This window comes from Haliaeetus albicilla, chromosome 2 (assembly GCF_947461875.1).
Source record: "Haliaeetus albicilla chromosome 2, bHalAlb1.1, whole genome shotgun sequence".
Taxonomy (NCBI): Eukaryota; Metazoa; Chordata; class Aves; order Accipitriformes; family Accipitridae; genus Haliaeetus; species Haliaeetus albicilla.
In genome coordinates, this window is record NC_091484.1 from 69,159,380 (window position 1) to 69,184,894 (window position 25,515).

At 41.1% G+C, this 25,515-nt stretch overlaps 1 protein-coding gene across 6 annotated transcripts in view; it reads left to right on the top strand.

Moving 5' to 3' along the window:
• The window catches only part of DIP2C (disco interacting protein 2 homolog C), a 336,675-nt gene that overhangs the window by 123,706 nt on the left and 187,454 nt on the right, over positions 1-25,515 (top strand). For 2 of the 6 annotated variants that reach the window (XM_069778162.1, XM_069778166.1), the window contains exon 1: positions 130-166. The exons of the other annotated variants lie outside the window; for them this stretch is intronic. In XM_069778162.1, the coding sequence (XP_069634263.1) occupies positions 145-166 (22 nt within the window). In that variant the 5' untranslated portion in view covers positions 130-144. Of the gene's footprint in view, positions 1-129; positions 167-25,515 lie in introns of those variants that run through there. 6 annotated transcript variants of the gene reach the window in all.

The following is a 25,515-nucleotide window of genomic DNA, read 5'->3' on the forward strand; positions in this document are numbered from 1 at the left end:
TCTGATTCATCACTAACGTGACCTCTTTGAGTTTATGTGTCCATCCTGTTGATTACAGGGCCAGGGCTCCTGCTGCCATCGCTCCTTCCCTTTAGCGGCTGTTCCAGGGCTGAGGCTCATCGCTGATCTCCTTTGCCAAAATGAATGGGCAGGACTGTATCTAAAAGTAGGTGTGATTGCTCAACATGGGGGGGGGAAGAGCTTTAGACCAACACCCACGTGGATGCATTTAGTGCTATATGCTAGAATGATGATCATATAAATATTTTGTGCAGTGTATGTGAATTACAAGTACTGAGCAAGAAATCTTGGCCAAGGAGAGTTTAGGAAAAAACAAGTGATGTGTTTTCTTTCAGTCTATGTAAAAAGTATTGCCCATGATTACCTTTATCTGCTTATATTTTATTTCTTCTGGTCACTTTGACTCCCCTTCTCCACTTTCTTTCCATTATTCTTTCCATTACTTCTGCCATCAGCCTGTACTCCTCCTGTTAGGAATAGGGTGTGTGTTTTTAAATACAGATTATTCCGTTAATGTATGGGTGAAAGGGTTGCAGCTGTTCGCTGTTTAGGTATTTGAACCATGGAGATAGTCCAAGGGCAGGTATCTACATTTCTTGTTAATAGCCTACTCCAAACCTAAGTTAGGATAACATGAAAACTTTGGTTGAATCGTAATGAACTGCAGATCAGGGCTTACTGGAGCCATTTTGGTCAGTTTTAGCAAAATGAAAATGCTATGGCAGTTTATGATATCAAATAGTTCTTGCTTACTATGGTAACTTGGTAACTATGAGGCAGAGCTCAAGTTTATAATAGAGCAAAAGCTCTCTGGAATGTTAACAGTCAGAAATAGATACCTCTGGACACTTGGACATGCCTATAATTACCCAAATCGTGTTTCATGCTTCGAGAAAGTAACTCCCTGGGTGTGTCGCTTTGGGATTTAACTGAAAGGTTCAAGGAGAGACATCTGATATTCTTTCTTTTTATATAAAGTTCAGTGTGTAAAATTTAGGCATCAAATGTTGAAATAGTGAAATTTCTTTAAAAAATACATTTAGTTTGTCAACAGCAAAGAATTTACAGAAAAATTAAAGTTGGGTAGGCATGAAGAGCTTTTAGATTAACAATCCATTTGGAAATTGTTTTATTTGAAAGAAAAAGAAAAAATAAGCAAGAAAAAAAAAAAGGTGTGTTTTTAAAGACAACATACTTGAACGCAGTGGAATACAGACAAATAAAGACCAGGCTGTAAGTTAGGCCAATGTGGCTGCTTTTACCTCAGATGGAGCTGGAGCACTAGTCCAGGCTGCCGAGGTAGAGTTTCGCAGTAGGAGTACACAAGTGGTGCCCCAAACACATGACTTAAGGAGAAAGCTGTGTTTGGGAAGACTGTCATGAATAGTTTTCATTAGTACCTAATGGTCACGTTTGGGTCATCTTTATATGTATTGAAGAGCACAAGTATGTTAAGTATTTAATAAACACATTTTAGAAGTTGGAGAGATGGGTTTGGACATGCTGCATTTCAATGCAAACAAAATAAAGCTCCTGAAGATTCCTGTGCTTGCTTCATCCTTAAATCTAAGCACTGTTCTCTTTGAGTCAAATAATTAGTTTCCTTGGTGATCTTCACATGTCAAGCACTGAAGATTTAACTTTTTGTTAATCCTTTTCTATTTTAAAGAAAGTATTCTTAGTGAGAATCAACAGTGCATGTCAAAGGCATGTTATTAAATAATCAGTGGTCCAAGTGTAGGCTTCTGAGTTAGGGCATCCAGAGTTTTTTGCTTAAACAGGCACTTACTGTACTGACTGTATTTACTTACAGATATTAGAAGTTACTAGAAATTCTGTGTTCCCATTTTATTATTAAAATAAGGAAAATTTCTGTGAGATTGTGACTGTCAGAGTTAGGAATCTGCAGATATTTGTGTATACCTAAAAAGTGAAAATAGGGGAGCTAGAAATTCATACATGTGTATGTAATTTCTAAAATCCATGTCTTTTGTTTATTAAGAAGTTTTACTCTTTATAGAATTGCTACTTAGGAATTCTGATTTTTTTCTATTTATCTGCAAGTAGACTTGAGTCCTCAGCGTACATGTGTGACTCTATTCTCTCTAAACTCCAGGAACACCATAATAATCCTGTTAAATACCCTTAGTGCTGTGTACATGTCCCAGTGCAACTGGAGGGATATTCTGTGCAGGTAGTACTGTTCTTTACATAAGACTGAGAGGAACAAGTTGAGTTTGAGACCAGGTGGAGGCCTAGGTTCTGGCTGTTGGGTGAAAATACGTTTTATTTTGCAAAGGAAGCAACTGTAATATGGTAGTGTCTGAAAAAATCCTTCAGGTACAATCCAATAATGTTAATCTTTTTAAAGTACTTTTTTAGTGCAGATACTCTTTTACTTTCACTGTGTTGTTTGTCCTTATCCCTTGCAAAAAAATGTGGCCAGAAACGGGGTTAATCAGGCTGTTGACAGTGACATGTACATGAAAAATAGGCAAAGAGGAAGAAAGGTACATGAAAATGGAAAGTGGGACAGAAATAAGTTTGTCTCTCAGACATGACAAGGCGTGCGATCTGGACAGAAGGGCTTGCAATCTAAATTTAGGTAATGGGAAGCAGCAGTTGAGAGAAGAAGAAAAGAGAGGGCAACAGTGCAAAAGTCATGCAGTGTGTTCATCCACGTAAGCGTATGCTCACAGGACCATGGGGTCTGAAGGTGTGGACTCTGAAGATAAGTTGCAATCGTGATGCTTTTTTGAAATATCTTCCCTTAAATGCAAGGGATTTGGAGTGAGATTTAGAGCCAGAGCAAAGGAAGGGGAGGCGGAAGGTCCAGGGGTCAGAGGTGGTAGAGCAGCTGGGCAAAGGCTGGGAAGGGTGGTCTCTGTTGTCCCCAGGGAAGCTGAAGCTCCCAGCCGGAGAGGCCAGCTGCAGACACAGCTGGAGGGCCGGGGACTGGGCAGAGCTGGGCGGTCTGCCCTGCCGTGCCGTGCGGCCGGCCTTCGTAGGAGAGACTGGAGACACGGGCAGGCCAAGCGGGCCACGTGCTTGCCTCACGCGCTGCCCACAGAATTTCTTATTTTCATCATCCTCACGACTGGGGAGGCCACCTGAAACATTGGATAGAATGAAATAGGGGACCTTCTGGTGTGAATGCTCATCTCATCAAAGCAGAGTGTCATAGGGAGAAATCAGAGCTGATCCGATTTTGTTATCGCATGCAGTACTGGGATGCGTGCCGAAATGGACCATAAATGCAGTCACATTCATGTGCTAAAAGCAGATACACCTTTAGTGGACTTGAGGAATCTGTAAGATATTCTAAGTCTGAAGAAATTTGATCCCATAGATTTAGTCTGAAGGTGACTCTGTCGTGTTGTGGCTCTGCCCTGAGTGGGGAGGGGAAGGATGCAGAGGCGTCCTGCATTTGTTTCCCCCCCCCACCTTTCTTCCTCTGCCATGTTGGTCAACTAGATGCTGTATCCCAAAGTAACCCTCCTCTCCCCCGGATGATTTTTCAACCTCTTCAGAGCCCAGACACTGGCTGTTCCCCACTTCCTTCCTTTAGACAGAGCTTGTGAGGAGGTTTCTGCTAGGAACTGGGACTGGGTGAGTAGTGGAAAAAAAGCTGATCGTAGTTTAATTTTGTGAAGCTCATACTAAGAGGTGACATGTAATTAAGTCACCATTGTCTTGCATAAACCGTATCAGTCATTAATGGAAACATAGTTAAGTATAACAGGATTTCTTTTGCTAAGTATTCTGCTATTTATGTGGCCTTGCAAAAATGATAAAAACTGCTGGACATTTTCCCCATCCTGTGACGCAAGACTCTCTTACTTATCTACCCTCAGATCACCTCTATCTCAGAATTTATTTTACTTTTTTCGTGTTCCGTCAGCCAAACATAATTCAGCTTTTAACACTGTCTTGCGGTCGGAGTAGCTCATCTTTCCGATTTCCTGTCTCTTTACTAAGGCATCAGACGGCAGCAACTCCATCATTAATTATCAGTGATGGAGGAGCAAATTTGCTTTAATATCTTCTTTGAAGCTCACCCAAGAGGAATGGAGTGAAGGCAGGGGCAGCTCCATGGGTGACACTTGCTGCCCCGAGGTCCAGAGGCAGCTCCCTGCACATGGTCGCATGCTTGCATAGCTCTTGGCTGCAGAAGGGAGGCTGGCAGCTCCCGCCTCGCTAGCAGATCCCTTTGGAAATGTCCTCTGTGAGAATACCTTCCTAGCAGCCGAACGAGGAGCTCCTGGCAGAAGGATGATCCGCATGTGGCATGGGGAGGTGTGGCGCTTTGCACGCCGTGCTGTAGGTGAAGGTCTTCTGTAATCATCTCTTAATTATATTGCATTTAGCTCCCGACGTGTTTTCATGGAGCCTTTAGCCAGAATTTGATGTTCACTTTCCTATATCTATGTGATAAATGGTGACATAGATTTTGTTGTTGTTGTTGGAGATATTGGCTGATTTCCTTCAATCATCTCCTGCTGCAATTACCCATTTCTTAATGATGAGAAATGCTTGACTGATAGTTGTTGGCATTCTGATAGTCGGTTGTAATTATGAACTAGCAAGATTGTGCTTCCTTAACATTTGTGATCTTTAAAAAAATAATATTCTCCCAGTCATCTTCTCAATTAGAAAAAAAAGTGGCTTAGTGGCAGGATTGAGTAAGGGTTTTTCCAATAAAGCATTGCCCTGGGGGATCTGGAGGAACTCTGTACTGAGAGCTGCTTTTCTTCTTCTGTCTCCAGTGGTGACATTCAGAAGCACATAATTTAGGACATTCATATTTTCCTTAGATATATGTTTCATAAAATGGCAGAAGCTCTAGCTGAATTCTTAACTTTCTGCTGCAGTTCTCAAGATCAGTGTGCAACAACTCATATAATCTGAGAACTTACAAGTTCCCACATAGCATGATAGTATGTCTAGATAAAATGTGTAGATAGCAAGCAAATAGAGTAGTAGATTAATTGCTCTGGGTTTTCTTTGAAATATCACCCATGGTTCCTTAAAGCTGCTGTGTGCTTACCACAGCTCTTGCCAAAAGTGCTCTCCAGCTGTGTTGAGGGAACACCAGTTCCTGCTGACAAAAGGGAAGAGGTGGCTCGCTGCCTCCCCTTCCTGACTGTAGGTCTCACCGGCTTTATGCAACAGAGCTGCCTCAAGAAGATTGCAGGTCACGTCATCGGTATTAACCCGTGCACTTTTCATACCTCTGGCAGCGTGGTTAATCCATGCCACAATAAATTTGCTTCTCCAGGTCATATTTTTAAGGAACTCCCGAGCTGAGCCCAAAAGAATGAATATACCTCTATGGCCAGGGATTGTGGCAGGCAGAAAATCATTCTGCTGTTAATATTTAGTTGTCGTAATGGACAACGTTTAGTTCCTCTCGTCATTGGAAAACCAACTGTGTTCAATTTTTCTCAAGTCATATGTTCTCAAACTAATAATGCAGTTCAAGAATGCAGCCTGGAAGCCTGTCTTTGTGAAATGTGGTTACTCTGTGGAGCTTGCAAAAAATAGATGAACTTGCATTGTGAGGCTTTTTCAATTTTTTGTGCACACCTTATTATTTTAATAGATCTGAATTAGAAAGGGCAATATATGTAAAAAAATCTGTGTTGGGTTTGTGTGGCAGGGTTTTGGTAGCGGGGGGGCTACAGGGGTGGCTTCAGTGAGAAGCTGCTGGAAGCTTCCCCTGTGTCTGACAGAGCCAAGGCCAGCCGGCTCCAAGACGGACCCGCCGCTGGCCAAGGGCAAGCCCATCAGCAATAGTGGTAGCACCTCTGGGATAACAGATTTAAGAAGGAAAAAAAGTTGCGGGACAGACAGAAATGGCAGCCGGAGAGAGAGTGAGAAGATGTGAGAGAACCAGCCCTGCAGACCCCCAGGTCAGTGCAGAAGGAGGGGGAGGAGGTGCTCCAGGCGCCGGAGCAGAGATTCCCCTGCAGCCCGTGGGGAAGACCATGGTGAGGCAGGCTGTCCCCCTGCAGCCCAGGGAGGTCCACGGGGGAGCAGGGGACGCCTGAGGAGTCCTGTCCCTGAGGAGGAAGGAGCGGCAGAGACAACGTGTGATGAACTGACCCCAAACCCCATTCCCCGTCCCCCTGTGCCGCTGCAGGGGGGAGGTAGAGAATTCGGGAGCAAAGCTGTGCCTGGGAAGAAGGGAGGGGTGAAGGGAAGGTGTTTTAAGATTTGGTTTTATTTCTCATTACCCTGCTCTGGTTTGATTGGCGATAAATTAAGTTAATTTTCCCCAAGTTGAGTCTGTTTTGCCTGTGACGGTAACTGGTTGAGTGATCTCTCCCTGTCCTTATCACAGCCTGCGAGGCTTTTGATATACTTTTATCCCCCTGTCCAGCTGAGGAGGGGAGCGATATAGTGGCTTTGGTGGGCTCCTGGCATCCAGCCAGGGTCAACCCACCACCACGAAAAAAAAAATCCAAAAAAAAAAAAAAATCATACATATATACTCCCTGTCCCTGTTGAGTAGGAACTGAATGCTGCAGTACTGTAGAGACACTGAAATAAGAAATGGATCTACTTGTTTACTAGTTCAACTGTTTCTTAATTTAATGTTTTCCCTGGAATAAAATAGATTTCCAGTTTTAGAAAAGGATAGGAAAGGTGGTTCTCACCTTTCTGTGTTGGTATTGCTGATGATCTGATCAATGTGTGGTTAACTGTAAAGCATTTTAGTTCTTATCAGAATAGTATCTGTAGTGACACATCTCAATTCAGAATATTAAACTAGTCTAGAGATGGGGAATGAGTTATTAGTCTGAAAAATGCTTCAAAGCAAAAAAAAAACAGTTTGGAAGTGCTCTGCCTCTTTCTAGCAAGGAGCTGCTGGATGAGCTGCCAATTGACTTGAAGGGTGCTCTTCACCTTCGGTGCAGTCAAGAAGCTGGAACTGGGCAGGTGGGAGCGGTGTTGCTCACTGCTAGGCTTTGCTTTTCGACATGGTTGTGTTCCCAGTGGAGAATAAATGTCGTAAAGTGTTTCTTCAGTGGTACTGAGATGCAGGAATATGAAAAGATACCTCATCTAAAACATGGTGCAGGAGAATGGGGAACTTCAGACCATTTACCTTCATCCAGCCTTGATTAACTTAGAGACTTACAGATTTATTCATAACCATGTTAAATATAACTAAAACCACATTCAGCATCATGAAAACTTGAACAGAGTATAATAAAATAAACAAAAAACCCATATAAATGTAGTATATTTGTGTATGTTAAAGAAAAAGAAAAATTATCAGTACACAATTAAGAACAAATACTGTGCCACAGAAATATTTGTTTTAACCAGATGGTCTTAAGTAATGCAGTCAGAGCTGTGGTCACAGTACATTAGTTTTGTTTCCATAGTAACACTAGTTTGGCAGATTGAGTTATTTAGATCTGCACTGCAGTGTTCATAACAGTCTAATCCTTATATACATGCTTTTATTGAAATTGAAAATGATACTTAGGTGATCGTGCACACTTAAAAGTGTGCAGACATCATGAGAAGTCAAATATCCCCAAAGCAAGGATGTCCACATGTACAAGTGGTGTTTATTGTTTAATGTTTGTATTAAATTTTTATTAAATATAGTGTAAATGGAAATATATAAATATAAATTTGAATATAGTCATAGCATATGTGGAAGCAGCACGGGACTGTGCTGTGTGCTAGTGAGTGTGCTAGAGGTAGCTCTCGAGTTGTAAGAGACGAAGCTTAGCTCCAACTTTTCTGTTCCTCTGAAACTTTAAAGGAAGCTAAAGGGAAAATAACCACAAGCAGTTAGTACAGAAAACTCCCTATCAGCTAATCTTAAGTTATGACATGCATACTGAGTTGTGTTACAGAGCTGAATTGTGCAGTGACTTCAGAGATTTCTCAGTGAAATGAATCTAATTTAGATATAGTAAATCATATTATTAGCTGTGATAAGTGGTATGCTTACAGAATATGCCCCAAATAGTTAAGAGTGATGGTGATTTATGAAATTTAGTCTCAAACAATTTTGCCAGATGGCAACAGCCAGAATTGTAATATATTGTTTATTGGAGAAACGCAGACGGGTACTCCAGCACTTTGGGACACAGATTGGATGTCCAGGTCCATCTGCATTTGGAAATCCCAGTTTATAGCACAACAGAGCTAACTTTGTATCTTTCTAAGCTAATCAAAGTTTGGACTCTTTTCAGATATTTATGAAAGTATTATTTCCTTGAAGCATGGATAGCAAGATGATGGATTTTCTGTATGCTGCCACCAAAAGGGACCTTGGCTATGGGTGCTCTAAACCAGCAATTTTCCTTTTGCCCCTCGGCACATGAGCAGTACCCTAATTACAGAGGGCCTTGAGGCATTCAGAAGTAGGAAAGGATTCAGAATTGGTTTAGCAAGTTTTGGCAAGGGCCAATAATCTAATTAAAAACAAATGTGCTTTCCTTTTAGCTACAAGTGAACAAATCAAATATATCTTACTTCTTATTGATCATTTAAAAAAAAAAGAAAAATATTATCTTAAGATAATCTTACTGTGTCTGACATTGATAAACAGCAAAATTCCTATTTTTAGCAACAGCGTGTTGAGCACTTGTTCAGAAAGAGACAACATATTTTACTGTATCAAATTACAGGCCTGTGTACTTTTTCCAGGGTCTTTGGCTTGCTTTTCATTCAAATTATAAGTGTCCAGTTATTTTTAAAGTTGTTTAGCAAAAAAAAGGCTTGTAAGAGGAACAGTTTAATACTTGATGCGTCATTTTCCTCTGCCACAGCAGAGATGCTGGTCACAGTCCTTATTTAACGTTTGAGAGCCTTGGTCTACGCATCATGTGCCCTGTGGAGGGAGAGTCATACAGTCTGTATGAACTGAGTTTTCCATTAAACTTTGGAAATGCCTGTAACGCTGAGATTCTGGGCAGGCGAAGGACTTGCCTGAGGAAGGGTAGGGAATGTTTATTTCTGCCCTGTCAAATCTATTGTACATGGGACAGTGGGTTTTCCACCCATTTTGATTGTTTTCCATAAAATTAGTGTTATTTAATAATCATTAGCCTAGTGGCTGACTCTTTACTTTGCATTTTGAAAGCTTCTCCCTGGAGTTTGTGTTGCAAAATTGTGTAGCTGTGGATATACCCATGAACAGCATCCTGTAATACAAAGATATATAAAGTAATTTTAAACTAAAATGAAGTAAAGATGTAATAGAGGAAAGCATACTTACCATTTTTAATACACCACACTTGGCCTGCTTGTTGCAGCATATACGAAAACATAATGACACTTTGGGGTTATCTTGAATATGTAAGGAATGATGAGTTTAAATCGTCAACATCAGTTTTGAAATGACGCACATAGAAATATTTTTATTTCCATTAGAAGAAACACCTACAAAGTCAGTGACTGAAGTAGGTTAGGGGAAATTATTTTGTACTGTTTGTCATGGGCTTTTTGCTTTGCCTTTGATGTAACATTCAGTAGTGTTTACAGAAATAGCTAGGCTCATAAATAATTTACGTCCCATTGATGTTTTAGGTGATCCTGAATTAAGAAACAATGTTTGTGGTCAGTTTTTCTGCTCCCCATATGGTTCCATTGTTGGGGATTTTTTTGCTAAAACTTTGCTTAGCAGTGGAAGAGACGAAATTTGGTTTTCGTTTTTGAGTAGGAAGTGTAAGCTAAGGAATGCATTTCCAGTGTAGTAACTGTTTGTACTAGATGTGAGTTGAGAACTGCCTCAGGGGGTATGTTGGGGGTGCAGGATCGGACTCTCTGCTGGCTGTACACCTGCCCTGCCGGACAGTCAGAGGTGTTCTGTGATGCACAGCATTAATGTGGCTACCGCATCTTCAGGTAGAGTTGCCTGACACCTGGCCAGCTCAGGGCAGCAGACTCAGCCAGCCTGCCTTCATCTTCAGAAGATCTCGGTAGATGTGCAGTAAGTGTTTGCAAATCTGAGCTCTTAAGCAGTTTTCATATTTATTCCAGGCAAAAAGCAATCCCGAGTCGTAAAAGAAATGTCCACACGATTGCTTTAGAAACATATGTTGAAGTACTGCTGGGACAAGGTGTGATTATATTTTATTGGTGTAGTGTGTGATAGTATTACAGCAAAATGCAATTTTAATAAACAATTCTAAATACATTTTTTCACTTACTTAAGGTTTTTATTGAAAAAAACTTTTTTCTAGTAAAATTTATGAAATTAAAATACATAGTAACGAAACCAAAACCAGTTTCTTATTGAAGTGAGTGCACACTTGACTATTCTACTTTCTCCTGAATTGCAAAATCCTATTGTAAACATTTATTAATATGCTCTAAGTTAGAAAAACAAACAAACAAAATCTTTTATGGGATTTGGAAAGCACATAAAATGACCTGAATATAGGTATGCACAACCAGGTAGTGCGCATCCCTAACACAACCAGCTCACCAGCGTGCTCTGATGCCGTTTCACCCCTATTCTAATAGCAATGAACTGTTGCTAGCACCTTTAAATCCTGTTTTTTAGATTCAGTGTGTTTTGATGAAATACATTTTAATCAGGGAAATGAAGACACTGTGATTTTTCATTTGTTGCCCCTTCGGGAAGCAAAGGACTGGGTCCTACAGGAGGTTAAACTTGAAGCATGCGGGTTTTGTAATTGATGGTATTTCATTCCTGATCCAGTGCTAGCAGCAATCATGAGCTCTAATTTAGACTATACTTATCTCTCCCTCCAACAGGCATCTGTGTCTTCTGAACTTGCAGGAATAAATTTACAAAGGCACAAACAGTAACTTGTAGGAGTTTAGGCAGTGCCAAGGTAAAAAGCAGAACTTTAAACCAAGCCACTTTTTGGGCAAGATGGCTTTACGACAGTTAAGCCAGCCAAAGAGACCACCACACGATATTTGACAAATGTATTAACTTTTAACACCTTTAAATGTACTGACTTGTCCTATCTAGCCACGTGAGGTGTAACAGTGCTGCACAATACATACCATCCATGGCAGCACGCAAGAACATTTTCCATGGTGCCTTGATATCTGCTATCAGTTTGGCTGGCAAGATACACTCAGACTCAGTTGACAGCAACTAGCTGAAATAGTGAGAACTGGTAAATGCATCAAAGTTGTTCATAACATTTTTGCATTTGAAAGCATCTTCCTGCTATATTTTTAGGAACAGAGAAACAAGTTGAGACAGTCATTTAGGCCTTCCTTGGTGCTCAGAAATACCTATGACCTGAGCAATGTGGTGGTTTAATTAAACGATGAGTTGGGATATGGAACCAATACCTTGAAGCACTTGAGCACGACTAATTTTAAGCATGTGAATATTGTGTTTGTGCTTGGCTGTTGTCAGCTAAGTTGGAATGGCAGACTGTCAAACTGATAAACTGTAGCTACTAGGGTCAGCTGAGGGCTTAAAGTTAAGCATGAGCTTAAGCATCTTTCTCTGCCGGTCCAGTGGTGGAGCAGAAATACTGTCCTGGAGCATTAGGGCCTCTGTCAGGATGGCTGTCCTGCAGTTCATGTATGCTTTTTTAAAGCACTGCAGATTTAACTCTTTCCACTTGGCCTTCTGCTGCTTCTTCTCTTAATATTTTTGTGGTGTTCTTATTTTAAATTGCAGCCAGTTTCCTGTTAGCTGAATGTAGGCATATGCCATTTTGCTGCAGGTATATTAGAATACTCATAAAATCCGTCTTATTTTTATTTCCAAACATTTTTTCACCTGCAGTCTGTATAGAGGATTTTTTGTCTGCTTTTACCTTTTTACCAGTAGGTAGTGTTAAGTTGCTTCCAGAAGGAAAAGATGCACTATTGAGTAAGTAGGTCATGGGAACGGCCAAATGATGGCATTTCTGCAAAGAAATGAAGAGGAGAGTTAAGACTGGAAGTGGAAAGCTGCTCTGAAGGAAAGACAGGTATCTCCTGGGATGGAGGGACGTGCGCTGCCCGCGGCGTTTGGCTCCGCAGATGCTGCGCTGCCAGTCATGCTCACTGAGATGATCTATTTGATTAGTTTACTACAGATGTCCAGTTTAGAGATTTACTCCCATACATGGCCTTTCCTAAAAGATTAGACCTTTTTCTACATTTAAATATGCAAAACCTGTTAATGTGCAGTAGTGGAGGAAAGATTATCTGTGAGAATGAGTTTCTCCCCACCCAAGAGAGCCTCAGTCACTTTTGCAAATTAGTTGTGAGAGTGGAGATAACTCACTTGAATGCACAAGGTGTAACTGCTGGAGGTTTCTGGGAGATGGTAGTGTAGTAAAGGCAATTGCTGTAATAATACTTTGGCTGATTTTCTTTTCTTTCAGTACTCAGGTTACAGCTTAGAGCTTTGTTCTCAAAGTCGTTGGCCAAGCGTTGTGTTCTTGATACATGTTACATTTGGAGTAACGTCATTTTTCTTTGAATTATTTAAAGTCTTTCTGATAAATGTGTACCTGACGATTGTCAAAAATTGTGTAAACTCCAGTTGTTATGATGCTAGGTGAATTTTTCCCTTAATTTTTCTTAAAATTTTCTTCCTTGTTACCCTACTTAGAAAAAGGTTCACTTTGTTCCTAAAAATAAAAAAAATAAAGACTAATGATGTTACCTTGGTGATTCAAGAAGGGGAGAATGGAATGGTACTTAGACTAAATCTATACTTTAAAAAGCATGGAACAAGTCTGCAAAATTTTTAAGCAAGTTGGGTTTTTTGGGAAGCTTTTGTACTTTATGCTCTATACCAGTTACAACTATCATCTCTGTGTCTGTGGGATGGGGGGAAGTCTGAACTGCTGACAGTATCTGCAGAAAAGAGCTTTGCAGTTGGCTTAGTTCATACATTTTTTAAACAGAGGCTGCAGATGGAAGAATACAATATCGTAGGCCAGATGTGGCTGAATATGTACATATGACTGAATGTACTTAAATGGTCAATGGATAACCTATATGGTCATAGATTTCAGTGTATTGTATAATTAGGCCATAGTCTTTAGACCGTTCCCATTATCGGAGAGATGTCTTTAACTTAGCCAATAAGTTAAATTGCTCCACAACAGAAGAAATGCAAAACGTTTTATGTTTCACTTGAAAACTCCTTGACTGGAAGTCATCGGTGTGCAGAATTTGTGCTAAGGCTTCCTGCGCTGGGCTGGGGTGGCTGCAGGATGCATAACCTAGAGAGATCCAACTGTGGGGATTTGAAAACCATACCACATTTTGACTGTATTTTAGGAATCTGTTTACCTGATGTTATGCAAAACAGTAGTCCATAAAGAGCCTATGGGCTCCTTTTTCAATGTTATCCCATTTTTTTTCCTCATTTCACATTTAAATTTTAAATACATTTAACTTTTCAACAGTTCGTGCCAGAGATTTTAAATAATTACTACATTGAGCTAAAAATGAATTTTTAACCTCTTTTCTTCAGAAGCAAAGAACATGTAAATTTACAGATATTTTTCTGGCCCAGCGCCGAAACATCTCTTTTGTTACCATGAAGGAAAATAGAAAGGTTTGATTAAAACCTTGCTCAGTAATTAAATGTCTAGAGTTTTTCTCCTGTAGACATTGTTCCATTTTGGTGGTACTTGTTGTAAGGCTCTGTGGAATTTTAATAAATCCCTCAAATGAACCCCCAGACAGTTTTCAGGGTTTTTATACCACATTAGCAATTACAGAAATACACTGCAAAAATAATAAACGCCTGTTAATTGCAAGCATTTAATTGTGTAGATTATTAATTTAGCATGAAGAGCAAATTATGGGCTATATTCTGCTGTCTGCTGCAGAAGTCTTGCACATATTTTTAAGTTCTGTAAGTAATTTCATTTGGAGTAATGAATGATGCATCTGATACTTGGATCTTAAACTGAACACTTGCTGAACAAATTTGTTAATGCACAGCCCTGCTCAGCGCTACCTACTCAACACTGCTACCGAAAACTGTAAGTCTGAGAAACCTACAGTAGGGAAAGCTCACTCTTGAGTTTAATGACCTTTTAAGCTACGTGATGTGTAAAGGTTGTAGAATAACTTGTATTTAATGGGGCATTCAGGAAGCATGGGGGATTAAGGACACTTTCATGCAGAGGGAACTGGAAGAAAATGTGAATACTAGGGAGAGAAAGGCCGGAGAGGAGCACATGATTGCTTTGGGGTGGAAGTTGACTCTTCTGAGGTAGAATTAACTAGACCTCTTTCAAGTTTTTCTTACACATGGTTACCCCATTAAATATCTGTAGGATGTTTTTTGATGGTGAAAAAGCCATGACCAGTATCAGTCGTGTTTCCTATACTCAGAGCTTGCAGGCAGCAGTGCTTCGGGCTCAGTTTTTAATTTGGTCCAAAGGAAAAACATTACTGCTGGATAGAGTTGTCTGAGAAGGGTTTTAAAGACAATGGTCCATGCGACCCCCACCAGGGGTGAGAGCTAACGCTTTCTTTTGTGGGGCCTTCCATGCTTTCCAACTTTAACTTACGAAAGAGAAATTTTTTTTTTTTTTTTTTTTAAATTCTTTTTCTAGTTCCCCCCAGGCAGCACCCCAGCAGCTGCCACCTTCTCCCTCAGCTTCTGTTCTGTCATTGCATCGTGCTGCATGTCATTTCTGGGCCTTCTCTCTCCTGCTTATGCCTTTCCTGGGACAGAATGGTGCTTTTCTTCACTTCCTCTTCTCTTTAGTACTTTTTCTCCTGCTCACATAAAGCTGCTGAAGGACTGCATAATTTTTGTAGGTTTGCATGCAGTATGTAGTATCCTCCACCCAATTTGCTGCAGACACGACCTTGTGATGAGCCTCTAGATTTATATACATGGATTTCTCTGAGCTTCAAGTGGACAAAAAACCCTTTAACTTCCCAGTTCTCTTTTAAGGAAACAACTGAAAACTGAATTTTTTAAAGCAGAAACCAAGCCCTGGCATGCACCCTACAGCTTGTGAAGGAAACTGGAAAACTCTGCACAGGCGGCAGTGGCAAATGGAGGTGGTGGGCAGAGTGAGCTCTTGCAAGGGCAACAGTGAAGTGCTGCTGCACAGCAAACACGTGGAAGTAAAGCGTCAGCGAAGTGGGTGGCTACAGAAAATTGATTAATCTGTGAAAGTATACAAATCTCCTCTCTGCATTGACTTCTGGGGTATTTTGCCAAAATACATAACTGTGATTACAATATATTTTAACAAAGGCTATGTAGTCGCCAAGGGCGTCAAGGTTTGGTCAGCTGGTGTAGTTAGATATAAAAGCTGTTCTTCAGGATACAAAAGTAGTCATCCTGTAATTTAATAAAGCAGAGATAAGTGCTTACTACATCAAGGTGGTAGATTCTTTTATTTTAGGTAGAATTGCTTCCATCCTAACATTAAAGCATGAGTTTCAGTTCTGTTTGTAACACATCTGTTTTAACATGCATTAATATGCTAAAATCCTTCAGTTTGAGGTTTAATATTTAAAAAAGCAAAGGATATTTGTTGGATTTTGTTTCAGCTGTTTTTAACTTACATAGAAAAAATTAAGGTTGGGAGATGTTTGGGGGGGTGATGTAGCAGCTTGTACTAAACCAAAATACTTGCAAGGAGCCAAGAAGTTTTTGGACCCAAAAGTCTTTTGTGAAAAAAAGTATACTTTTGATGATCTCTGCCTCTAAATGTCACTGCTCTTTGACACTCTTTCTTCCTTCCTTTTTGATGGTGCCAGTAAGAAAACAGGGCTGTGCTGCCTTTTGAATTTCCCTTTCATCTAAGTGTGCTGTCTTCTACGTCATACAGGAGTTCTTTGTGTGGCTGGGGCGTACGTGACAGGAGGACTTACTTCTCCCTTAATTAGGGACAGGCGGTGGGCGTGAAGGCTCCTTTCGTAGCTTCAAGATTGTCATATACTCCTCCAAACAAATCGGCTAGTCACCTGCTACAAAACATCTCCTCTATTTTTACATAAAAATGGATATTTAAGGCTCTGGGAGGGGTTATGGTGTTTCTTATCCCACTGGGAAGGATTGTACTTGACAGTTGGCTGGAGAGTCCTTGGTGGTGGTCAGCAAAGCTGCGGGAGGGGAGGAGGAGCTCTGGCGAGTTGGAAATGGCAAAAGGGTTTTAATTTATGCAGCCTGGACAATGTATGGTTGCTGTCTGAGAAAGCCTCTGGTGGCTGCCCGGCGCGGCTGCTCTGCTCTTTATGGGCAGCCAAACTGCAAGTGCGAGCTGCAGCTCTAATTCAGCAGAATACTGCCAGTCCTTTGCAATGTTATGATTTTTCTTTTTTTTCCCCCCCTAAGGCTTAGCCCTTAGCTATGCATTTTATGCTTTTTTTCTGGTATGATTTATATCTCACACATCACACTGTTGACTGCAATGGCGTCAGTGTAGCCCTGGTGAAGCCAGAGCAGGACCAGCCTGTTGAAGCAGAGGAGGAATGTAAAACTCCTGGTAATAAAAATAGCCTGTTTTATATTTTAAATGTAAACTAAACTTTGCCGTTTGTATGGGACTTTGCCAGGTATGCATACCGTCTGCTTCGTGACCTCTGTAGGACTAATGCAAATAGCAGTTGACTTCAGATAATTTGATGTTATTTAGCTCGTTAATTTATGTCAGTCAAAAGACAGGAGGACTTTCCTGCCAGCAATAAATTAGTTTCTGGTATTGATTTACTGGTAGTGACATGGAAGAATGAGGAATGACATTTAGTATGGCTATGTCAAAAACTATTATCTTAACATCACAGCAGTCAAATTTTAGTAACAGCTGCCATGTTACTTCCCTGAATAGGGAGTACTTTCCAAAGTGTGGAAAAAAATACGTGGTATTACAGGGTAATAACAGGTGGAAAATTGCTTTTTTTTATACTCCAGCAGCACCGCTTCTCTCTGGATCAGTTGAGATCGCTATGTACCTCTCCGAAGAGGTTATCTTCTGGTTCCAGCAGAATTGTTGGATCCTAGACATGCCTTCAAGCCATCTGGCCACATCTCATTGCATTCGAAGAATGCTGCTGGGCACGTTTAACTAGGTCCCCACGCCAGGCTGCTCTGGCTGGCGGTGCTCCTGCGGGGCTCAGGAGGATGGATGCTTCCCTACTGCAGGATACAGCTTTTCCTCAGAAGCCTGTAACTGGCTTCAGTTTATATACATATTTTACTGCCTTGTAATCTTTTTATCGGAGGTTGTTTTACTTATGTATATCTGGCTTTCTTTTTGGAGGTGGCAAATTTTCAGCACATTTTCAAGCGGTTTGTTTCGTGGCATTTTTAAGAAATATGCCTACAGTGTATTCTGTAAAACATTTTATGCATATTAAAAAAAATATCCGTAAAGGTCTTGTCTGCCAGAGATTATACAGTGAGACCTTTGAGTTTGCATGATGTGTCTTGTTTGTGGAATGAAGATCCTTTGCTGTGATGCTCGGCCTTTGCAGCCGAGAGGTCTGTGCAAGGCCCATTAATTTTCCATCAGTGCAGTGTTAGTAGGTCCCAGGAGTTCTTTTATTGATGGTGGATGTTTACCATTGCCAGTATCGGGTGGAACAATCTCTCACTTCACAATGTTGTTGTTGACTCTTTCTTCTCTTTTGATGATACTTAATGCTTCCTTTTATTTTGCTTAATCTGTCAATCCTTCAGCCTTCTTACATTTCAGAAAATACAGTGAGAAAGCTTTTTTTTTTAATTTAAAGAAGAAAATGCACAAAACAAAAAAATCTGTCTGACCTAAAGTTAGGTAAAGAAAGAAAAATGGAGAATTTTGTGTTGCTTTGCATGTATGCCTGACTTTTGCGTGGACATCTGTAGAGAAGAAGCGCCCTGAAATTACATAGTCTGTTACATTCTTCAGTATATTCATTTTATTTGCACAGAAGTAAGTTATGCGTTCATACAAGCTTTATGACTTTGTTTATAATTCTATATCCCTAGAAATTTAAAATAGATGCTGTGTTACATGTGATCTGTGTTACCTAATTTCTTATCTTTCCTATGGCCTTTTACATAAATTTCGTGATTAAAGAGTTAGCTTTTCAAGAGGAAATTAATGCTAATTGTATGTAATAAACCTTCTTAATGAAATGTTCTACCCTGGTACATAAAATGAAGAGAGTCATTTCATTGTTGAGTTGGGTATCTGTAGCTGAATATAGTCTACTTTTAGTAATACATTTAAATATTTTTGTAATTTCTTTACAGATCTATTTATTCTGTCACTGTAATTTATCAGAAGTTAGACTAGCAGACTTAAACAGACATCTTTACATTGGTGCATTGGGAGACATTAGGCTGAGTGAGGGCACGTTGCAGGGGGTGGAAGGGGCTAAGGTTTCCCAAGGAAGGGGGCATCTGCTGCCGGTATAGTTTCTTCCAAGGTCAGGAGCACAAAACACACTTGCCAGATCAAACTAGATTTGGGAAGAAAAAGTAGTACATAATACGACACCTTCTTTAGGAACTGGTTACTTTTTGAGAAAGGAAACTAAATATATAGGCAGTTTATCAGAATGAAAAGTAATCACGTGGTTGTTCTACATGGAGTGTAGCTGCATGAATCAAAAAATCCTAAGTATTAGCAGATGAAGCATGCCTAGAAAGGAGGCTTTTTCACTATACCTCCTTTCCTCGGCTTTATCTCTTATTCTCTGGTTGGCAGATATTCTTGTACTGCGATTGGTAAGTTCAAATGGAATTTATTTCATTTAACTTTAGCTGCTAAGTTCAGTCCTAGTCAGTGGATGTGGATTGAATCATCCCTGGAGATTCCTGTTTTATAAACCTATTTTAGGATCCAGTGAATCACCAGCTGAAAGTGCCTGTCTCTTATTGCTGATTCTAGAGGAAGCATCAATCATTACTGCAGAACGAGTGTCAAGCATATATATGGCTAAAATTAAGTATCGTGAATCCGATCTCAGGAGCTAATTAAAAAAGCTCTGCATTTTCCTTTCTGAAGTGCAACAGAGGGGAAACAGAGTTACTTGAAAGTGAAATCTGTAAAAACCCATCTCCCCACGTAGGTGTCGGACAGGCCGTGGGTGTGAAGCCTCCATGGGCTCAGGTGGCCGTGGTCCCACTGCCCAAAGTACCTCTCGCCCCTCCTTCCAGCAGTGGAGCTCTGCCCTTCTGCCTTTGAACACACATCTCACCAGGCACTTATACATGTTCTTTAATGTGCTCATGGTCCACGTAACCATAAACTGGCAAATAACACGGCATTGCTGCTTAGTGGTGATCTGTGTTGCTTTGATGTTTACAGGCAACCACTGCCTTCCAGAGTTTCAGAAAAGAACTTGCTTAGTTCACTACTATTTAATATATCTATTTGCTTCTTTCCCAAGGTATTTATTTTGGTGAGATTTTAATTTTTATGGTACCGTATCGCCTGATTTTTGATATTGGGTAGAACCGAAAGAGCCACTTGAAATGAGCTGCTGTGACTGTTAGCTAACACAGATTTGTCCACTTTTTTCTTAGATGGCTGTTGAAATGCCTTTAACAGTTTTGTAAGTCCTACATCGTTTTCTTCTTCCCTGTCGGCTGCTTTTCGTTTCCAACACAGGTATTTCTTTTTCTGTAAGACACTAAAGGCATAAGCACCTGCAGTGGATTGCCACCGGGAGCTTGCGCAGGGAGGATTTTCCAGGCAAACTTTAAAGTTCAACCTCTTCTGTTTACTACTGGTGTGCAAATGCCTTCTCTTTGGTCCCTGCTGCCATATTGCATTAAACAGTGATAGGTGACAGCATCTCCTTCAAATTGTTCTGCTGTCCAGACAATGCATCGTAATTTGAGGCCCTAAGCATATAAAACCCAATCTTACTCTCCAGTTACAAATTCAGAAACCATTAAATGAAATCTCTATAAAGAAAACAAGTCGACAGCCCTTTCACCTGAACCCAAATTAATTTCTTTTAATTTTCTAGTGAAGTTAACTAACATACCAGGTTATCTTGACTAAAAAAATATCTGAAGAATGACCAAGGCTTGTTAAAATTGCATCTCTGAGATGCACCTGAGAAATGCAGTTATTTGACTGTGCTTTGAGTTTCTGCATCTCCCACAGCAGATTTCTTTATGGGATAAATAGTGTAAGAGAGAAGAACAAAGGGGCACATTAGGACATACTATTCAAGGAAGTGATGTGGCAAAGCAACATTTGGGTTGAATTACAATTATTGCTTACATTTTTGAAGTACCTGCTGGCTTCCTCTGCCGGGAGTCGGGCAGTGCGCAGGCAGGGCTGGGGGCTGGCTGCTGCCCCTGTACTGAGCACTCAGAAATGAACCCCCCGGCGTTCCCTATGATGTGAAGAGGCCAGTGCGGTGGTTTGAGGCAGTGTGTGCTTGCAGGAACCTAACTGGGTACCAGAGTTAGTCAAGAAAAGCTAAAATCTCTCTGAGGTGGAAATGAAGTCTTTGGACATGCACAAAATACCTTGATTCACAGTCTTAAGAGTGAAATACGCTATTTATTTTCATGATGGGCTGTGAATGATTTTGATAACAGATCTATAAAGAGTTTGAGCCACATTTTAAATTTTGTTGTTCTGGAATAAACCCAGGGTAAGTGAAAATGCATCGATTTTTGTCGCTGTACTGCCATCGGAGGTGTTGTGAGTGAGGGCCAGTACAGTGATGGCCGGGAGTAGTCCCTTGACGTACCAGTTCTGCCTGGAAATACTCTGATCGCGCATCTGGCAGCGGAGAGGTTAAATCTCTTCAGCCGGCTACCAGCGATCTACTGGCAAGGAAATGAGTTTTCCAAAGTTCTGCGTAACGGGACCATTGAACAAGTATGTTGTGAAGCTGGTGAAGCAGAAAAGCTTTCTGCTTTAGCATTTCTGTCCTTTCAAAGACAAAATGAAAGCCGGGTGAAGCCTGGAAGGTTAAACACCTGCATGGTGAAGTGAAACATTAGCATTTTGATTGAAATCCAAACGTTTCTGCTCCTAATTCCAGTGATTGTGGTGTTTATTGTACCAACATCTGGCTTTTGTCTGTGTGTCCACAATACTGAAGTAAGTTTATAATTTGTTTTCACTGCTTAATGCTTTCACCCTCTGACTGATAACTTCTTTTTCCTCATCCTCTTGAGGTCATGACATATTGTCGGGTTACTCTTTTTGCTTGACTTTTTTTGTGCACATAAGAGAAGCTTACATTTTACTAGTTTTTTTATCAGACTTCACAAGTAATTGAACTATAATTGTTACAGATCAGCAGACAGCAGTCTTTAAATGTGCAGACCTGCAAGAACATGGTTGGGTTGAACTAAAAAAAACCCAGTAGATAACATACAGCACTGGCCAGGACCTGGCGGCTTCTGGGGCATGGTTTCTCTTGCCTCTGTAAACGTATGCATCCTCCCTTCAGAGAATATAGAATCGATACATTGAAGAGGCTGTGCAGCCAGCCTGCATTGCTGGACCACAAGCTTTGTGAGCAGCCTGTCTCCTGCACCAGGTTTGGAGGGCCATGGGCCCCAGGGGGAGGATTTTTCCTGGGTTTCCTCCATCGCTTTCCAGGCTGTCCCATCCGCAGTGGGGCTGGAGCCCAGCCTATCTCCTTTGCTCTGTTCCAATTAGTTTAGCACTTTGAGAAAGAAACTGACTGGAAAGCAGGGTCTTACTTGAATGTCCAATGTAAAAAAGATACTGGGATGTGTGGGCTGCTTGTCCCATGTCTGCCTCTGTGTCTGCCCTGTAGCCAGCTGGCCAGCCAGCCCTTGTCTCATCAGGTCATCTCAGCCACAGTGGTTCCCAATTCTTCTTCCTTTCTAATTACATACAGACAAAGAAAAAATTTAACGGGTATATCTATGAACAGGTTTGCTTGGAATTGTGTCATTTTGCACCAGATGTGTTACAAGGAATATGCAGAGATACTGATGCCAGAACTTACTGAAAAAATAGGAAAGGGTTAAATGAATGTGGAAATCCTAAACGAGATAGGATTACAAAAAAGACAAAGAAAAATACTGTTATTGACCATATGATAGTTATAATAGAGAATAATATCAATAGAAAATGCATAATGGAAAGAAATTGTTTTCAAAAGGGTAAAGATAAATGACAGAGTAAACAATATTAGCTTCTTTGGGGAAAAAATACCGAGCTGTCCCAGCAGATAAAGCCACCCTGCAGGAAATAGCGATGGAAAGAATAAGAGGGGCGGGTGTTGGCATTTCAGAGTCCACTATCTAAAGGCTACGGTGTGTCAGGGAGACCTGTCTGATGACTACTGGGCTTATGCCACTGGAAAGGGTAATTTGTGTTTCAGACATGCATGTCTGATAATCTAGCAGTGTGAAAATCTAGAAATGCATCCAGTGTTTTGTGATCAGAAGAGCCCAGGCACCATTCTGCATCAGGAATGATGAAATAGGGCTTAGCTGAAATATTTAGTTTGCCTGTATTTCTTCTGCTGAGCTATGAAAGCTATTTCTGTAGCTTTAGTTATTGATGTCACCTTCCACTGTTCGGATATGGTAATGGCTTTCTTGGGGGGGATAATCGTACAAAGGATTGTGCTTTTTGCATAAGTACATACACTATAGAGGGAAATGTGGGAATACAGGAGAATGGAGAGCCAAGGGAGAGCTCTTACCGATTTCCTCTCACAAACTGCTGAACGCTGCGTGCAGGACTGAGCCCCTGGAGAAACCTGTCCTGCTACATATATATCACTGGCTTTGACATCCCAGTGTGGGGTAGACAAAATCAGGGAGCACTTGGAAAGGGCAAAGCGTTTGCTCCTCCTCCCCTCCCACACACAGGCGCTCCCACTCCCCTCCGTCCTGTTAAATTGTGACAACAAAAAGAAAAGTGTAGAAAAAACTTGCAAATGGGTTTGTGCTTTTCAAAATGATGTACGCTGGGGGAGAAAAATGTGTTTAAATTTGGATGTTAGGCTTTAAATCGAGGCTGGTGGTGGAAAGGTTGGGGTGGTGAGCTTCAGCAGCAGGAGTGATGCCTGCCGTCGGCTCTGCCGTCTCCTCCTGCAGCAGCAGGGTCCGGCCCCGCTCCCAGAGCCTCCCTCCATCGCCTGGGAGGAGAATCCGGTAGTGTCCTCGCTTCGGCTGGGGCAGAGTTAATCTTCTTTCTAGTAGCTGGTATGGTGTTATGTTTTGGGTTCAGTATGAGGAGAATGTTGATAGCACACTGATGTTTTCAGTTGTTGCTAAGCAGTGTTTATAGTAAGTCAAAGATTTTTCAGCTTCTCATGCTCAGCCAGCAAGAAGGCTGGAGGGGCAGAAGAAGTTGGAAGGAGACACAGCCAGGGCAGCTGACCCAAACTGGCCAACGGGGGTATTCCATACCATGTGATGTCATGCCCAGTATGTAAACTGGGGGGAGTGGGACTGGGGGGGGATCGGTACTCAGGAACTAACTGGGCATCAGTTGGCGAGCGGTGAGCAATTGCATTGTGCATCACTTGTTTTGTATATTCCAGTTCTTTTATTAGTATTGTCATTTTATTATTGCTATTATTATCATTATTATTTTCTGCCTTTCTGTTCTATTAAACTGTTCTTGTCTCAACCCACAAGTTTTACCTTTTTCCTTCCGATTTCCTCCCCCATCGCACTGGGTTGGGGGGAGTGAGTGAGTGGCTCGTGGTACTTAGTTGCTGGCTGGGGTTGAACCACGCCAGGTGGCCATTCCCCTTGGGGAGGGTCTGGCCCCCAGTTGGAATATATTCGCACCAGCCAAAGGGTGAGGGAGGAAAAGCAAATCTCCAGCTGAACTCCTCTGCGGGCTTCCCATCCTATCATGGCTTAGGAGGGAAGGCTGCCTGATGGCTTTCTTCTGGTTTTAAATGTGGAGATCTCTTCTTCGGAGTTGTGTAAGGCTGTCATTGCATACCTCATACTTCCATGGAGCAGCGTTGTAATGACTGGGGACCAGTTGGGCTTGCTTCTGCACAGGGAAACGTGGCAGCCTCGTGTAGGGCAGAATGCTTCCCCGCTGAAGTGTCAAGCTGGATAAGATTAAAAAAAAAGTGGGTTGGGTTTTTTTTCCAAATAAACATTTCTTAGGCTTTCTGGTTTCAACTAAAAATAAAGGGGTTTGGTTTTGCTTTTCCAAGCTGGCAGAACACTCTCTGACCAGCTGTACAATTTACACTAGATGAGTAACATCACAGTCTTGGCGAATTGGACCAAAACAAATGTGGCTGGCTGTGAAGCACTGCTTGGTGTGACTTTGAAGCACAAGGGTGAACATAAAGGTTTCTTTAGTGACACCTATACTATATGTAAAGAGTTTCCTGAGTAAGTTTGCTGCTTTTAAAGCTACTTAAAAACATGAGAGGCTACAATTCTAAATATTGGTACACGGGTCAAATGTGGAGCTCTGTGAAAACGTATTTTTATTTTCAAATTTTGTTGGAAATTGGATGGTGGAAGCAATCTTTGATGCATAATGAGCCTGTATTTTTGCAAATACACGAAGAGTTTTGAACTGAGCTTTGTATGTATTTTGAAGTGGGAATGACTGGGGGGCGGCGGGGCGGGAAATAGGCCAGAAGAATCTGTAATGCACAACCTGGGTATAGGCCATATCAGAAATCCTCAGCTTGCAAGTGTTTGCTTTGGCTGTAGAGAGTTGTCAGATGTCTGGATCTACACTCAGTTATCACTACCAGCTTTCAGCAAGGAACACGTGGTGCTTCTCTACACAATTAATGCGTCTGTTCCATAAAACATGTTTCCTAGCCTTGAGGAAGGTGCTTTTTCTTGCTTTCAAACCTCATGAATGAGGGGCAGCCTTTTAATTACACAGTCTCCTTTTTTTTTTTTATATTCACCCTAATGCCTTTAGTAATAACATCTACTTTTTAATAGCTTAAGGACTATGTTTACATGGATTTTGTATTGTTGTGTAAGCCCTATCTCTTCTGTGATGGAAAATAGCTACCATCCTCTGCCAGTGCTGTTGCAGAAGTGACAGGGCAAAAACAGGCGCAGGTGCTGGAATAGCATGGGGAAATGGGTCTGAAGAGTCCCTTGACCCACATGGTCATCTGGCTTCCTTCCTAAGGACATTTCCTCTAAAAAAATGGTATGAAGGATGGTTTCTTTATGTTTGAACTATGGGAGGTGTGTAAGAGAAGACATGGTAGTGTTACAGAGGTAATGAGGGAAAGATCTGCTTTGATTCAGTGTTCCTCATTGCTGAAGCTCCTGTAGGATTTTTTTGAATTACGTTTGAAGGGGACTTTTCTAAACAGGCCAAAAATGTTAAAAAACATAGAGGAGAGTGATTGACGGGGCGGGGAGTAGAGTAAGCATTTTGTAGACTCTTCTCATTAAACATCTGTTGTATAGGTACTTCGGGATGTGGTGTACTGCACACGATTTCCCGTGTTGTTCTTTCAGCCCTGGTATGCCTATGGTTTTTTCTTTCTAATAAAACGGAAGACTTAATGTAATGACTACATTGTAATTTCTTATCAGTCATTTATTTTTAAATGGACAGAAGATTTGGAGCACAAATGTCTTAGTGGTTC